The 14658-nt window shown below is 47.6% G+C and overlaps 1 protein-coding gene across 1 annotated transcript; it reads left to right on the top strand.

Annotated features, from left to right (window-relative positions):
- The first annotated feature begins 370 nt into the window (after positions 1-370).
- On the top strand, positions 371-13667 carry GABARAPL2 (GABA type A receptor associated protein like 2). The gene is made up of 4 exons (XM_069966153.1): positions 371-481; positions 9777-9832; positions 12285-12457; positions 13080-13667. Exons 1-4 carry the CDS (start codon positions 448-450, stop codon positions 13168-13170), a joined length of 354 nt encoding a protein of 117 aa, XP_069822254.1. The 5' UTR covers positions 371-447; the 3' UTR covers positions 13171-13667.
- The last annotated feature ends 991 nt before the right edge of the window (positions 13668-14658 follow it).

Genomic DNA, 14658 nt, shown 5'->3' with positions numbered 1-14658 from the left:
AGGGCCGCAATCTCCATTACACAGTGATATAGTAATACCACAAGAATGCTATACAGCAGAGGTGATTCATAACTGGCTGTATCCCCTCCCATATACAGAACAAGTATAACCCTATCGGACAGACAGCCGCCTATGCTTCCAGGCACCGGGGGAGGAGACCTTCCCGCTGACTCTTCTTCCTCCCTACAGTATGGACATTTTGTTTGATAACTCATGAAGCCTATAGAGGTGTGTAATAGAGCCCGGGCACTGCCAGTGTGACCTAAGCACATCACTCCACTAGCATCTACAGTGCAGGATGACGTCACACAGTGACTGACAGATCTCCCCTCCCAGCTTTCCCTTGGGGCGGGTGGAGTCGGCAGCAGGAAGCGTTCTGCTCCGGAAGTGACATCACAGCGAGGCCCCGCCCTGTTGTTGTTGTCGTTGCTGTCAGCGCTCGGTAACATGAAGTGGATGTTCAAAGAAGACCACGCACTGGGTAAGAGGCCGGGGTGTCCGGGGGAGGAGGGCAGGGGCTCTGCGCCGAGTATAAAGCCGTGTCCGTGTACCGGAGCCTACCGAACAGCTGACTGCCCCATCCCCCAACACTGTATCCTGTCATATCATAATGGAGAGCCATGTCATCCCTCACCATGGCTGTTATGGCGTCATTACACTTTACCACAAGCTCCCCATCCCCCTACCCATCAGTGTATGTGCCCTACAGCCCCCCTCATACCCCTACACATCAGTGTATGTGCCCTACAGCCCCCCCATCCCCTTACACATCAGTGTATGTGCCCTACAGCCCCCCATCCCCCTACATATCAGTGTATGTGCCCTACAGCCCCCCCATCCCCCTACACATCAGTGTATGTGCCCTACAGCCCCCCATCCCCCTACATATCAGTGTATGTGCCCTACAGCCCCCCCATCCCCTTACACATCAGTGTATGTGCCCTACAGCCCCCCCATCCCCTTACACATCAGTGTATGTGCCCTACAGCCCCCCATCCCCCTACATATCAGTGTATGTGCCCTACAGCCCCCCCATCCCCCTACACATCAGTGTATGTGCCCTACAGCCCCCCATCCCCCTACATATCAGTGTATGTGCCCTACAGCCCCCCTCATACCCCTACACATCAGTGTATGTGCCCTACAGCCCCCCATCCCCCTACATATCAGTGTATGTGCCCTACAGCCCCCCCCATCCCCCTACACATCAGTGTATGTGCCCTACAGCCCCCCCATCCCCCTACACGTCAGTGTATGTGCCCTACAGCCCCCCATCCCCCTACACATCAGTGTATGTGCCCTACAGCCCCATCATACCCCTACACATCAGTGTATGTGCCCTACAGCCCCCCCATCCCCCTACACATCAGTGTATGTACCCTACAGACCCATTATCCCCCTACACATCAGTGTATGTGCCCTACAGACCCATTATCCCCCTACACATCAGTGTATGTGCCCTACAGCCCCATCATACCCCTACACATCAGTGTATGTGCCCTACAGACCCATCATACTTGTACCCATCAGTGTATGTGCCCTACAGCCCCCTCATACCCCTACACATCAGTGTATGTGCCCTACAGCCCCATCATCCCCCTACACATCAGTGTATGTGCCCTACAGACCCATTATCCCCCTACACATCAGTGTATGTGCCCTACAGCCCCATCATACCCCTACACATCAGTGTATGTGCCCTACAGCCCCCTCATACCCCTACACATCAGTGTATGTGCCCTACAGCCCCATCATCCCCCTACACATCAGTGTATGTGCCCTACAGCCCCATCATCCCCCTACACATCAGTGTATGTGCCCTACAGCCCCATCATCCCCCTACACATCAGTGTATGTGCCCTACAGCCCCATCATCCCCCTACACATCAGTGTATGTGCCCTACAGAACACAGCAATCGCTGAACTCAGGGAGACCAGCGACAAAAAAAAATCAGATAGAGTACTCACTAAAGAGTCTCCACTGATGCATTGCCCCCTATAAATTTAAATATGCAAAAGAAGGGTCCGTGGAGTCTCAGTTACGAGTCTCAAAACACGGGAATAGCCAGATATCCCTCCAGGGGAGGGAAGCCTATTGCCAAGGGGGTGCCTCCCAGTGGGGAGATCACCAAACCACCTTGATACGTAGCCCCTTAAGTCCTACTCGGTTGCGAGTACTGGAACATAAATAGGGAAATACCAGGGTGGCCCCTTATATGTCAAAGTCTAACTCTGTGGCGAGTATTGCGACATGCCGCAATACTCGCCACAGAGTTAGACTTTGACATATAAGGGGCCACCCTGGTATTTCCCTATTTATGTTCCAATACTCGCAACCGAGTGGGACTTAAGGGGCTACGTATCAAGGTGGTTTGGTGATCTCCCCACTGGGAGGCACCCCCTTGGCAATAGGCTTCCCTCCCCTGGAGGGATATCTGGCTATTCCCGTGTTTTGAGACTCGTAACTGAGACTCCACGGACCCTTCTTTTGCATAGCCCTACAGCCACATCATCCCCCTACACATCAGTGTATGTGCCCTACAGCCCCCATCATACCCCCCTACACATCAGTGTATGTGCCCTACAGCCCCATCATCCCCCTACACATCAGTGTATGTGCCCTACAGCCCCCCTCATACCCCTACACATCAGTGTATGTGCCCTACAGCCGCCTCATACCCTCTACACATCATTATATGTGCCCTACAGCCCCCTCATACCACTACCCATCAGTGTATGTGCCCTACAGCCTCCTCATACCCTCTACACATCATATGTGCCCTACAGCCCCCTCATACCACTACCCATCAGTGTATGTGCCCTACAGCCCCCCCATCCCCCTACACATCAGTGTATGTGCCCTACAGCCTCATCATACCCCTACCCATCAGTGTATGTGCCCTACAGCCTCATCATACCCCTACACATCAGTGTATGTGCCCTACAGCCCCATCATACTCCCCTACACATCAGTGTATGTGCCCTACAGCCCCCTCATACCCCTACACATCAGTGTATGTGCCCTACAGCCCCCCTCATACCCCTACACATCAGTGTATGTGCCCTACAGACCCATCATACCCCTACACATCAGTGTATGTGCCCTACAGCCCCCTCATACCCCTACACATCAGTGTATGTGCCCTACAGCCGCCTCATACTCCTACACATCAGTGTATGTGCTCTACAGACCCCTCATACCCCTACACATCAGTGTATGTGCCCTACAGCCCCCTCATACCCCTACACATCAGTGTATGTGCCCTACAGCCCCCTCATACCCCTACACATCAGTGTATGTGCCCTACAGCCCCATCATACCCCTACACATCAGTGTATGCGCCCTACAGCCCCGCTCATACCCCTACACATCAGTGTATGTGCCCTACAGCCCCATCATACCCCTACACATCAGTGTATGTGCCCTACAGCCCCATCATACCCCTACACATCAGTGTATGTGCCCTACAGCCCCCCTCATACCCCTACCCATCAGTGTATGTGCCCTACAGCCCCCCTCATACCCCTACACATCAGTGTATGTGCCCTACAGCCCCATCATACCCCTACACATCAGTGTATGTGCCCTACAGCCCCATCATACCCCTACACATCAGTGTATGTGCCCTACAGCCCCCCTCATACCCCTACACATCAGTGTATGTGCCCTACAGCCCCATCATACCCCTACACATCAGTGTATGTGCCCTACAGCCCCCCTCATACCCCTACCCATCAGTGTATGTGCCCTACAGCCCCCCTCATACCCCTACACATCAGTGTATGTGCCCTACAGCCCCATCATACCCCTACACATCAGTGTATGTGCCCTACAGCCCCCCTCATACCCCTACACATCAGTGTATGTGCTCTACAGACTCCTCATACCCCTACCCATCAGTGTATGTTCCCTACAGACCCATCATCCCCCTACACATCAGTGTATGTGCCCTACAGCCGCCTCATACTCCTACACATCAGTGTATGTGCCCTACAGCCGCCTCATACCCCTACCCATCAGTGTATGTGCCCTACAGCCCCCCTCATACCCCTACACATCAGTGTATGTGCTCTACAGACTCCTCATACCCCTACCCATCAGTGTATGTTCCCTACAGACCCATCATCCCCCTACACATCAGTGTATGTGCCCTACAGCCGCCTCATACCCCTACACATCAGTGTATGTGCCCTACAGCCGCCTCATACTCCTACACATCAGTGTATGTGCCCTACAGCCGCCTCATACTCCTACACATCAGTGTATGTGCCCTACAGCCCCCCCATCCCCCTACACATCAGTGTATGTGCCCTACAGCCCCCCATCCCCCTACACATCAGTGTATGTGCCCTACAGCCCCATCATCCCCCTACACATCAGTGTATGTGCCCTACAGCCCCCCCATCCCCCTACACATCAGTGTATGTGCCCTACAGCCCCCCCATCCCCCTACACATCAGTGTATGTGCCCTACAGCCGCCTCATACCCCTACACATCAGTCTATATGTTCTACTCCCCCTCCTATCACAGTACCCTGTCACCACCTAACAGGTGATATCCAATGTACGTGTAGACAGGACACTATGGGTGGGTGGATCATGTGATCCTACTGTCTAGCCATTACTTGTATATATCTGTGTATACTAATGGCTAGCTAGTAAGATCACATGATCACCCTTTTTATAGTGTCACCTTCCTGCACATGGTAGCCCAGTGTATGTCCCAAAACGTGATGGGATTGTCCTCATGATGCTGTCTTTGGAACGAGAAAGTGACCCCCGCTTTTTCAGCGAGTCTGAGCATCAGCCACATGGTCTAGGGCAGTGTCAGAATGGAGCTGATATCTAGCTAATAACTGTTCTGCTAAGTGCAAGATCCCATGGCTGTGTTATGTACAGCCCATCCCCCGATAAACATGAGCTCACAGCACTATATAATACATAATGCATGAGCTTCTGTCTTGTATCTGCCTCCCCCTCCAATAGGCTAGTGATACAAGTGGTGCATGGGTTATTCAGTGTTATAAAAACATGGTCACTTTCCTTCAGAGACAGCACCACTCTCGTCTCCAGTTTAAGTGCAAGTTTTGCAACTCTGTTCCATTGAAGTGAATGGAACTTAAAGGGGTTATCCAGTGTGGGGGCACTTTTTTGGGGGGGGACCGGGAAGGAGGTGGCTGAAATAAAAGACGTCCACTCACCTCCCCGGTTCCAGCGGCGGGTCACTCATCGTGGCGCTCCGGTCCCCGGTTCCCGGCCGCTTCCTGGTGTCTGATGCCACCCGAGACGCTACGTCTCACGGCCGCTCAGTCACTCAGTGAAGGAGGCGGGATCCGTTTGAAGTCCGCTCGCATCCCGCCTCCTTTACTGAGTGGCTGAGCGGCCCGGAGACGTAGCGTCTCGGGCGGCGTCAGACACCAGGAAGCGGCCAAGGACCGGAGCGCCGCGATAAGTGACCCGCCGCTGGAACCGGGGGAGGTGAGTGGACGTCTTTTATTTCAGCCACCTCCTCCCCGGTCCCCCCAAAAAGTGCCCCCACACTGGATAACCCCTTTACAGTGGTACTCAGGGCTGTGTGTATTTTGAGTGTACGCCCGGGGAGGGGGTGGATATAGAAACCATCGGTCGCTTATCTCCCCGAGTCCAGCGCCGGGTCCCGGATTGCGGCGCCCCGTTCCCCCATCTGGCTGCCGCTTTCTGGTCTGAGCTGTGGCTTGAGATGTGACGTCTCAAGGCAGCTCAGCTATTCAGCGGCAGCTCAGCTATTCAGCGGCCAAGGCGGGACTCCGCTACGACCGCTGAATGGCTGAGCTGCCTTGAGACGTCACGTCTTAAGCCACAGCTCAGACCAGGAAGCGGCAGCCGGATGGGGGAACGGGGCGGCGCGATTCTGGACCCGGCGCTGGAATCGGGGGCTTCTATATCCACCCCCTCCCCGGCCGTACACTCAAAATACGCATAGTTCAGAGTACCTCTTTAATTGCAAATCACACCTGAACTGTGTTGTCTCTGGAAGAAAGTGGCCATGTTTTTCAAACACTGGATAACCACTGTATGTTTTTTGTTTGTTTTTTTTTTGCTGTGGAAGTCAATGGAGACATTGTTGCACTGTTTGCCTGCTTTTTTTTTTTAGTCCTCTATGATGTTTACCCCCTATAGGGATCTGACACTCCTATAAAATACATGTATGGTTTTCAGTTGAATAGAGCACAAATGTCTGATCTGTGGGGGTCCCAGCCTCCCCAATAATGTGGTTATAAAATCCTGATGTCCCTGATGGGTAGGTGGTGCTTCATACTGTATGAGATATATGGAAATGGCACAGTGACTGTGGCCACCTCCACCAGATGCCCAGGAGATCAGGGGGATCCCAGCTGTTAAGCCTCCATTCATCATTTATGGATTACTCTGTCAATACATTGATGGATGGAAATTTGTGAGCTTAAGATCTCTGCCATAGCATGTAGCATATACTTGGAACTTTTATTACTATGTTAAAGGGGTATTCTCGTAAAAACTAAAAGAGTTATACTCATAGGACTTGTCAAGTTAAATATTCTTGCAAATATCTAAATTTAGTAAACTTTCCTCCTTCTACTAATAAACTGTTCTTTCCCTCCCATTGTTGACAACTTGTTTAGGTTACAGAACACCTCTCTGCTCTAAAAGCAGTGGTCTGGCTGGTATATAGTTGTAATGTAGATGTGTGTGTGTGTGTATATACACACACATACACACACACACACACACACACACAGAGTTTACATATATATATATATATATATATATATATATATATATATATATATTGTACAGTATATATACACAAGCCAGACCACTGCTGTTAGAGCAGGGAGGTGGTCTGTAACCTAAACAACAAGCTGTCAACAATGGGAGGAAAAGAGCAGCATATTAGAAAATTGATGCAAGTCTGATAAATGATTGTATTTGCAAAAGTGTATGAATGACAAACTTTACATGTATAACTGTATTAGTGGAGATGTGAACACTCCTTTAATACCCTCCCACTTTGGCTGCAAAATGAAGACCATTGTATAAAGGGACTGACGCTGCAGAGAGGAGAATACAGATCTCAATACATAAATGATAGAAGAGTACAATGACTTCAGCATAATATACAGGGAAAGATGGATGGATGACACAGCAAGCCGTATGTGTTCAGGGTGACCTGAAGTAATGTACATATACTTAAAGTGGAATTTCTTAAGCCCACTGTCTCAGACACCAGTCTTAAAGGGAACCTGTCACCCCCCCGTACCGGGGTGACAGGCTCCCGACCCCCCGTTAGAGACCCCTATACTTACCTCATCCCGCCGGGTCCCGCTTCTGGATTCAGTCGGGTCCCGGAGATCTCAGCCGCTGCAGCCCGGCGCGCGCGCTGAGAGATGAGTCCAACACCCATAGAGAATGACAGGAGAGTCCAGCGCTCCGTCATTCTCTATGAGCGTTGGACTCATCTCTCAGCGCGCGCGCCGGGCTGCAGCGGCTGAGATCTCCGGGACCCGACCGAATCCAGAAGCGGGACCCGGCGGGATTAGGTAAGTATAGGGGTCTCTAACGGGGGGTCGGGAGCCTGTCACCCCGGCACGGGGGGTGACAGGTTCCCTTTAATCTAAGGAAAAGGGAGGAAGGCACGAGGGTGCGGGAAAATAATAAAGTAAACTCACCCATCCCTGAGCCCCTGTAGCACCGATCCTGGTTTCTGTTGAGAACCGTGGATGTCATTTTCAGCTGAAACCCTTGTACGTCACATACCCGACTCTTCTATGTGGTGTCACGGCCCGGCCAAGTGATTGTCCGTGGCGCTACGGGGCAGGAGGACAGGTAAGTTTACTTTATTATTTTCCTGTACTCTTTTTCTCCCTCTTGGATTTAAAGGGAACCAAACATCAGTACTTTGCAGATAATGCTGTTAGCAGCTCCTAATAGAGACGCTAAAGTGCTCCCTTACCATAGTGTGTGTGCGCGGTATATCCATGAAAAACATTCTTGTCTAGTCTTCTCTTAAATTTAGAAAGTTGTGTAACTTGTAAATCCGGATAAATCACATTACACAGGACAAATCAGCTGGAGCGTGGTAATTCAGTCACATGTCAGTGATATCCAGTCACCAGCTAGGATTAATAAATAAACCTTGTATGTAGCAGCAGACCCCCTATCACTCATCCTGTGCCCCCAGTGTTTACTGAGAACATTCCATAGGAAACAAGGTGAAGGTCAGCGGCAGTAAATGGAGATCTCAATACTGGGAGCAGAGGTGGGATCTGCTCCCTGAATCAACATGGCTGGGGAGATGGTAGACTTAGCTACCCAACAAGAAGGTCACAGCTGTTAGTATTGGGATCCTGGCCATTAGCGTAAGCATGAGCGATCATTATTATGTCTGTGAACAAAATCCCATTAACATCTTGCCAGATTTACATTTTTTTATGTTAATTATGTATTTGGTGTCATTACAGCTGAGATACAATTATTAGGCTAGCTTCATATTGTGCCGCAGGAAGGACCTGGCATGGCAGACACTATTGGTAATGACCTTAAGATACTGTGGGTTCACCAGCGGTTAGCTGTTATACCTGAAACTAATAGCCGAAACTGCGTGTAGCTGCAGTCAGTATAAAAACTGTGCCGACTTGCATGTCATTGCTGTCTCACATGGCTACCACGTCTTGGCTGCAGTGCGTGAACCCTGATACTGGATGTTGGTTTGGGATAATGTGCCTACAAAATTTGTCCATGTCTGGTCATTTGCTGCAGTTATTTTAATATTAGGGGCTATATACTGAGGGCCTTCCTCTGTGATGTCCTTATAATTGAATAGGGCATATTAATGGTGTGTTTACACAGACAGATTTATCTGACAGATCTTTGAAGCCAAAACCAGGAACAGACTATAAACAGGGATCAGGTCATAAAGGAAAGACTGGGATCTATCCTCTATTCTGTTGAGGCCTGATGGATTTTAGCTGTCTGGTCCTCTTGTTCTGGAAAAGATAAACTGCCCCAGAGCTATCTGGCAGCTGCTTACCTCTTCTTTTTACTACATAAGGGTATATACACACTATAGAATCCCAACGGACCCCCTTTGCGGACTCCGCAGCTCGCACCTGCTTGCGAAGAATGAGTCTATGGGAGCAGCGGATATTTACGCACACACACAAACACACTGGGGAAAATAAGCATTTGATACACTGCATTTGATTTGATACTTTGCAAGTTTTCCCAGTTACAAAGAATGGAGAGGTCTGTAATTTTATTGTAGGCACACTTAAACCGTGAGAGTCACCTGCTGACTCCATTCGGGCCAATAAAGTCAATGGGGCTTGTGCCTATTTGTGCATGTGTACCTTGGCATACCACTTTGACATATCATTTCTCTACATATATGTGCCATGACTGCACAAACATGATGAGAATAATCCCATGTCATACTCATTCCATCAATAATGCGAGCCTCATTCATAAAGAATCCATTGTGTTACTGGTTGCTCCGCAGGTTTTTGATCCCAATTGTTCACATTCCTGCAGTGTGGCTCATTTGTGGTTAGGTCTCGAGTGACCTTAAAGCAAATGTACCAGTAGGTATATCGTATTAAGATCTTTACATCAATAGACTGGCGCTGTGGCCTACTACATGCGCACAGCGCTAGTCTATTCCCAGTCACCGGCCTGAAGCACTTTAGTGTTATCCCTGGTTATTCTTCTGAATCCTCTTATATACTTACACAATATGTTTTTCCCTATCTTTTTGCAGAGCACAGGTGCGTGGAGTCTGCAAAAATCCGTGCCAAGTATCCAGACCGTGTTCCAGTAAGTTATGCTTCTTGTGGTATTTCTGCCTCTTACTCATTCATTATTCAACAGTATTTCTATTAGAACTGAGATGACTTGAAGATGTGTAAAGATTGTGTCTGCTACAAACTAGAATTACTAGAACGTCTCTCTATGGATTAAAGCAAGTCATTAGATTTCATATTCGTGTCATATTCTTAAGATGGCCATAAACATTACATTATTTGATCCAAACCAATGATTTTGTGTATGGGGGTGTCCTGACTCTTCTCCAACAGCAGACGTGGTTTGGAGGGAGAAGAAACAGGAACTTGGATTTTAACATGCTTTACAAGTCCTTTTGTTGTGAAGAGAAAGAGACTGCAACCATTAGAAGTCTGGCAGCGGCTTTCTCCCCATTCTGAATACATGCATGCTATTAAAGGGGAACTATCAGCAGGTTAGACAAATCTTACCTACTGATAGCTCCCTAGTGGGCACAGGGCGCTGAGGATGAAGGTTTGTCTGCTACCCTAATTCTCAGCGCCATTCCCGTGCTGTTTATTCTGAAATCCTCTGCCCGGTAAGCCTTTACGAGCTTCCGCCCCCCGATCTGGCTCGTCCCTGGCTGGCAATTATCCCGCCCTCCCCCCAATATTCATCAATAGAGGGGGCAGGCTGGATCAGTACTCAAATGTGGTAGCCCCCCCTCCAGTGCTCCTAATGGATTTATGAACAAACCGCACAGGAACAGCGCAGAGGATGAAGATAACAGACATACCTTTATTCACAGCGCCCAGTACCCACGAGGGAGCTATCAGCAGGTTACATTTGTCTAACCTGCTGAGAGTTCCCCTTTTAATCTAATGTCTATGAAAAGCCTTAGACAGTGAAAGAGAAAAAGGGGTATTTTATTTTTATCATGAACAGAATGCATCCTATGAAACGTGAAGCTTTACTCTAGAAAACTAGTTCTCCAGTATCCCTACACAGAAACAGGACAGGTAATAGCTTATATGTTCCAGGCCTCAGACTAGCATTTATTTTTAGCATTATGAGTAAGAGCTGAACTGAAACATGTCTTGTTCAGAGGACTCTAATAAAGCTCCAAGTTTTATTAGACGCTGAATTTCCTGTTCCTGATGCTTACCCGAGGCGAGTTTTTATGCCCTGTGTCTGTGCAGCCTGGTAATCACTGTAGAGGAGCTGTGCTTTCTGCTGTTAATCTATATCCATATTATAAGCTGTAGGCATGGCTAGGATATGCTATATGATTGGTAGGTATCTAATTATTCATCTATACAAGTACAGAAGATATAACAGAGAAGCAGCACCCCTAGTTTGCAAGCAATGCAGATATTTAGAGACTGGTCTAGAGAGCCGAGAGATCTTAAAGGACAACTCCTGCCAAAAGTGTTTTTTAATATGTTCTTACTTATGGAAAGTTAGACAAATTCCTAATGTACATTAATAAAGAAAATGCACATATAGGGCTATGTCCTTTAATTTAGTTGATCATGGAGTGTTCAAATTCTCTCAAAAAACGTGGTCACAAATCAGGTGTAATTCCTATGGAGTGTCCACTAGAGGGCGCAGTATATGTAGAAGTCTATGGACTGTCTCAGCTCTCATCATCCGGGACCGAGTCGGCAGGACGCGGGGGCGGCAGTAATCTGGCAGTCCAGGACGGCAGGGAAGTGAGTGAACGTGCGGTGGTGGGGGAGGCTGGGGGGGTTGGTGATGGGGACCAGATCTAGGAGGTTACCGGCGGCGGCTGTGGGGTGGGTGGGGAACTATGTCGGCTCAGGGGATGCTTGGTTCTGGGGATCTCCCTGGTACTACTCCTCCCATCATCTGCTCATACTATATGCAGATGATGGGAGGATTAGTAGTGTCTATCTGTCCCACTGCACCAAGCAGGGAGGGAGGGAGGAGGTAGTTAGATGCATCGGCACCTCTCTCCCTCCCTGCTTTGTGCCCGCCATTTGGGGAGCAAGTGTCCTTGCTTCCCAGATTATTCCATACACATTTATTAATAAAGTGTAATTTTTACATCACATTAAATACTCTTCCATATACTTCTATACAGTCCATAGACTTCTACACATACTGCGCCCCCTGCTGGACACTCCATAGGAATTACACCTGATTTGTGACTGTTTTTGAGAGAATTTGAAGACTCCATAATCTACTAAATTAAGGGAAATAGCCCTATATGTATACTATATTAAAAAATACTTTTGGCTGAACTTCTCCTTTAAGCGCTTTGCTGCCAGGACAGTTTTCATACTTTACACAAACAAAACCTCAAGGGCAGATTGGATGGACCAAGTGGTAATAATCTTCTATGTGTCGATCATAAAATAAAAAGTATTATATTCTTTGAAGGTAGGATACAGAGAGGATATAACATAAAGACATATCTCTGAGGTCTCACCAGCAATAGTGATCATAATACACCACAGTACTAATGAATCACTTGTTCTTTCAGGTCATTGTGGAGAAAGTTTCTGGTTCACAAATTGTGGATATAGACAAGCGGAAATACCTGGTCCCTTCTGATATCACTGTGGCTCAGTTTATGTGGATCATCAGAAAACGCATCCAGCTGCCTTCAGAAAAAGCCATCTTCTTGTTTGTAGACAAGACTGTTCCTCAGTCCAGGTGAGTCAAGGATAGTCACTTATAATAACAGGGTTATTTCACATGGTAGAGCAACTGTCCACCTAAAATATCCTCATTCAAATGGGATTTTCAGTTGCAGATATCTTGCAGGAAGAGTAGAATGACCCCTAACAACCAGTTTGTGCTTTAGCTCACAGGTCAGAGGTTCAGTACTGGGCTGGGTTCACACATCAGATGGTCAGCTGGTCCCACCGAAATAGTGGGCCTTGTATCTTATATGCATGTCCTCATAGACTGGAAGCCCCTGCGGTCAGGGTCCTCTCTCCCCATGTACCAGTCTGCCATTTATCTTATTCATGTAATGTTCTGGTTTGTTACCCCTATCACATGTATATCGCTCTGAAATCAAGGCTGCTTTATAAATAAATATAATTATAATAAATGAGCTGCTTTTGATCACCCTTTATCTGCTAGTGCCAGTGAACAAGCATCCATGTCAGATATACCAATAGGCCTGGTCAGGCTGTGTGTATAGAGCACTGAGGGTGCAGGCTGTCATACATAGGACACCTAACAAGCTGTACTGTAAGAAATGAAAGCTGTATTGTGACTGGCTGCTGGACAAAGCATAGTAATTGTTAACCTGTTTTTTCTCCCCCAGTCTAACTATGGGACAACTGTATGAGAAAGAAAAAGATGAAGACGGCTTTTTGTATGTGGCATACAGCGGAGAGAATACGTTTGGCTTTTAAACATATCGACAGCTTGTGAATCTTGTAAATAATGTTGGTGGTTTTAACAAAATGCATACATCTCCACCCTATAGGTTAGATGCATATTAACTGGATGCGTTTTCTTTTCTTTTTTTTTACTTAACCATGTCTTGTCCTTCCTCCATGTCTTAGTCTAGTAATTTAATGTAATTTATTTTTCGTGCTTTGCAAAGAGCTCACATTTTCTGCCAAAGATATTGGCAGTGTATTGAGAATTAGAAATCAGTCGCTGGCCACTGTGGCAGTGAAGTGGTTAAGTAATAGTATGTATGAAGAGATGGGGCTCTGTGACGGCACCAGTAGCATTCATAATATATACATATATTTTCTGGATTATGTTTAAGGCATTATGTAATTTGCTGGTGTTAGCTATAAAACAGAAACTATTAGTGATTGATATTGTAATCAGTAATGACTGGTATGTAACCATCCACCTTTACAAACTCAAACTGCAAATAAAACTGTTCAGTCCATCACTTCTAATGTACAACATATAACAATATTCAGAGTGGTTATAGGTGTAGGAGGCTCTGTATTTTAGGAAAAGGCTGCAATGGTCCTGTGGGTTACAGTGACCAGTGTACATGTATGATTGTTATTATAGACAGGGCTGGAAGATGCCATCCTTAAGGGTACCTTCACACATACCAGATTCGCAGCAGATTTCACGCTGTAAGTTTGCAGCGAAATCCACTGCGAATCCATGTAGTGTGAAGTTCTATGGGGTTACACATGCCCTTTAAAGGGTTTGTCCAGCGAAAATCTTTCTTTCAAATCAAATGATATCAGAAAGTTAGATTTGTAATTACTTCTATTAAAAAATCTCAAGTCTTCCCATACTTATTCGCTGCTGTCAGTGTTGGACTGGCCCACCGGAGGACCAGAGGATCCCCCTGGTGGGCCCCCAGCTTTAGAACCTGCATTTACACTGACTGACATGTTGTTTCTCTCTGGTTTTTCATTGATGGGCCCCAGATAGCCTAGTCCGACACTGGCTGCTGTATGTCCTGCAGGAAATGTTTTATTTTCGTCTGACACAGTGCTCTCTGCTGACTTCGCTGGCTGAGACAGGAACTCTGTCTTGGTTTTCTATGAATCCCCATAGAAACCCTCTCCTGCTCTGGACCGTTCCTGTCTCGGCCAGAGATGTCAGCAGAGAGCACTGTGTCAGACTGAAAATAAAACAACATTTCCTGCATGACATATAGTAGCTAATGAGTATGGGAAGACTTGAGACTTATAAATAAAAGTAAATTACAAATCTATATAATCTTGACACCATTTGATTTGTAAGAGAGATTTTCGCCGGAAAACCCCTTTAACCGCCTGCAGACCCCCATCCTGGAGCATACATTACCTGCTCAGCGCCGCGGCTGTGCATGAGGCTCCCAATCAGTGCACGGCAGCACTGATTGGCTGTTGGGGAGCCTCACACACAGCCGCGGTGCCGAGTAGGTAATGTATGCT

This window comes from Dendropsophus ebraccatus, chromosome 4 (genome assembly GCF_027789765.1).
Source record: "Dendropsophus ebraccatus isolate aDenEbr1 chromosome 4, aDenEbr1.pat, whole genome shotgun sequence".
Lineage (NCBI taxonomy): Eukaryota > Metazoa > Chordata > Amphibia > Anura > Hylidae > Dendropsophus > Dendropsophus ebraccatus.
This window is presented reverse-complemented; position numbering and strand designations above follow the sequence as displayed.

Excerpts from the sequence above, each read along its gene's own strand:
- GABARAPL2 (XM_069966153.1), top strand. The coding sequence starts at position 448 with ATGAAGTGGATGTTCAAAGAAGACCACGCACTGG. Across the intron at positions 482-9,776 it reads CAAAGAAGACCACGCACTGG|AGCACAGGTGCGTGGAGTCT; the intron begins GTAAGAGGCCGG and ends ATCTTTTTGCAG. Across the intron at positions 12,458-13,079 it reads AAGACTGTTCCTCAGTCCAG|TCTAACTATGGGACAACTGT; the intron begins GTGAGTCAAGGA and ends TTTCTCCCCCAG.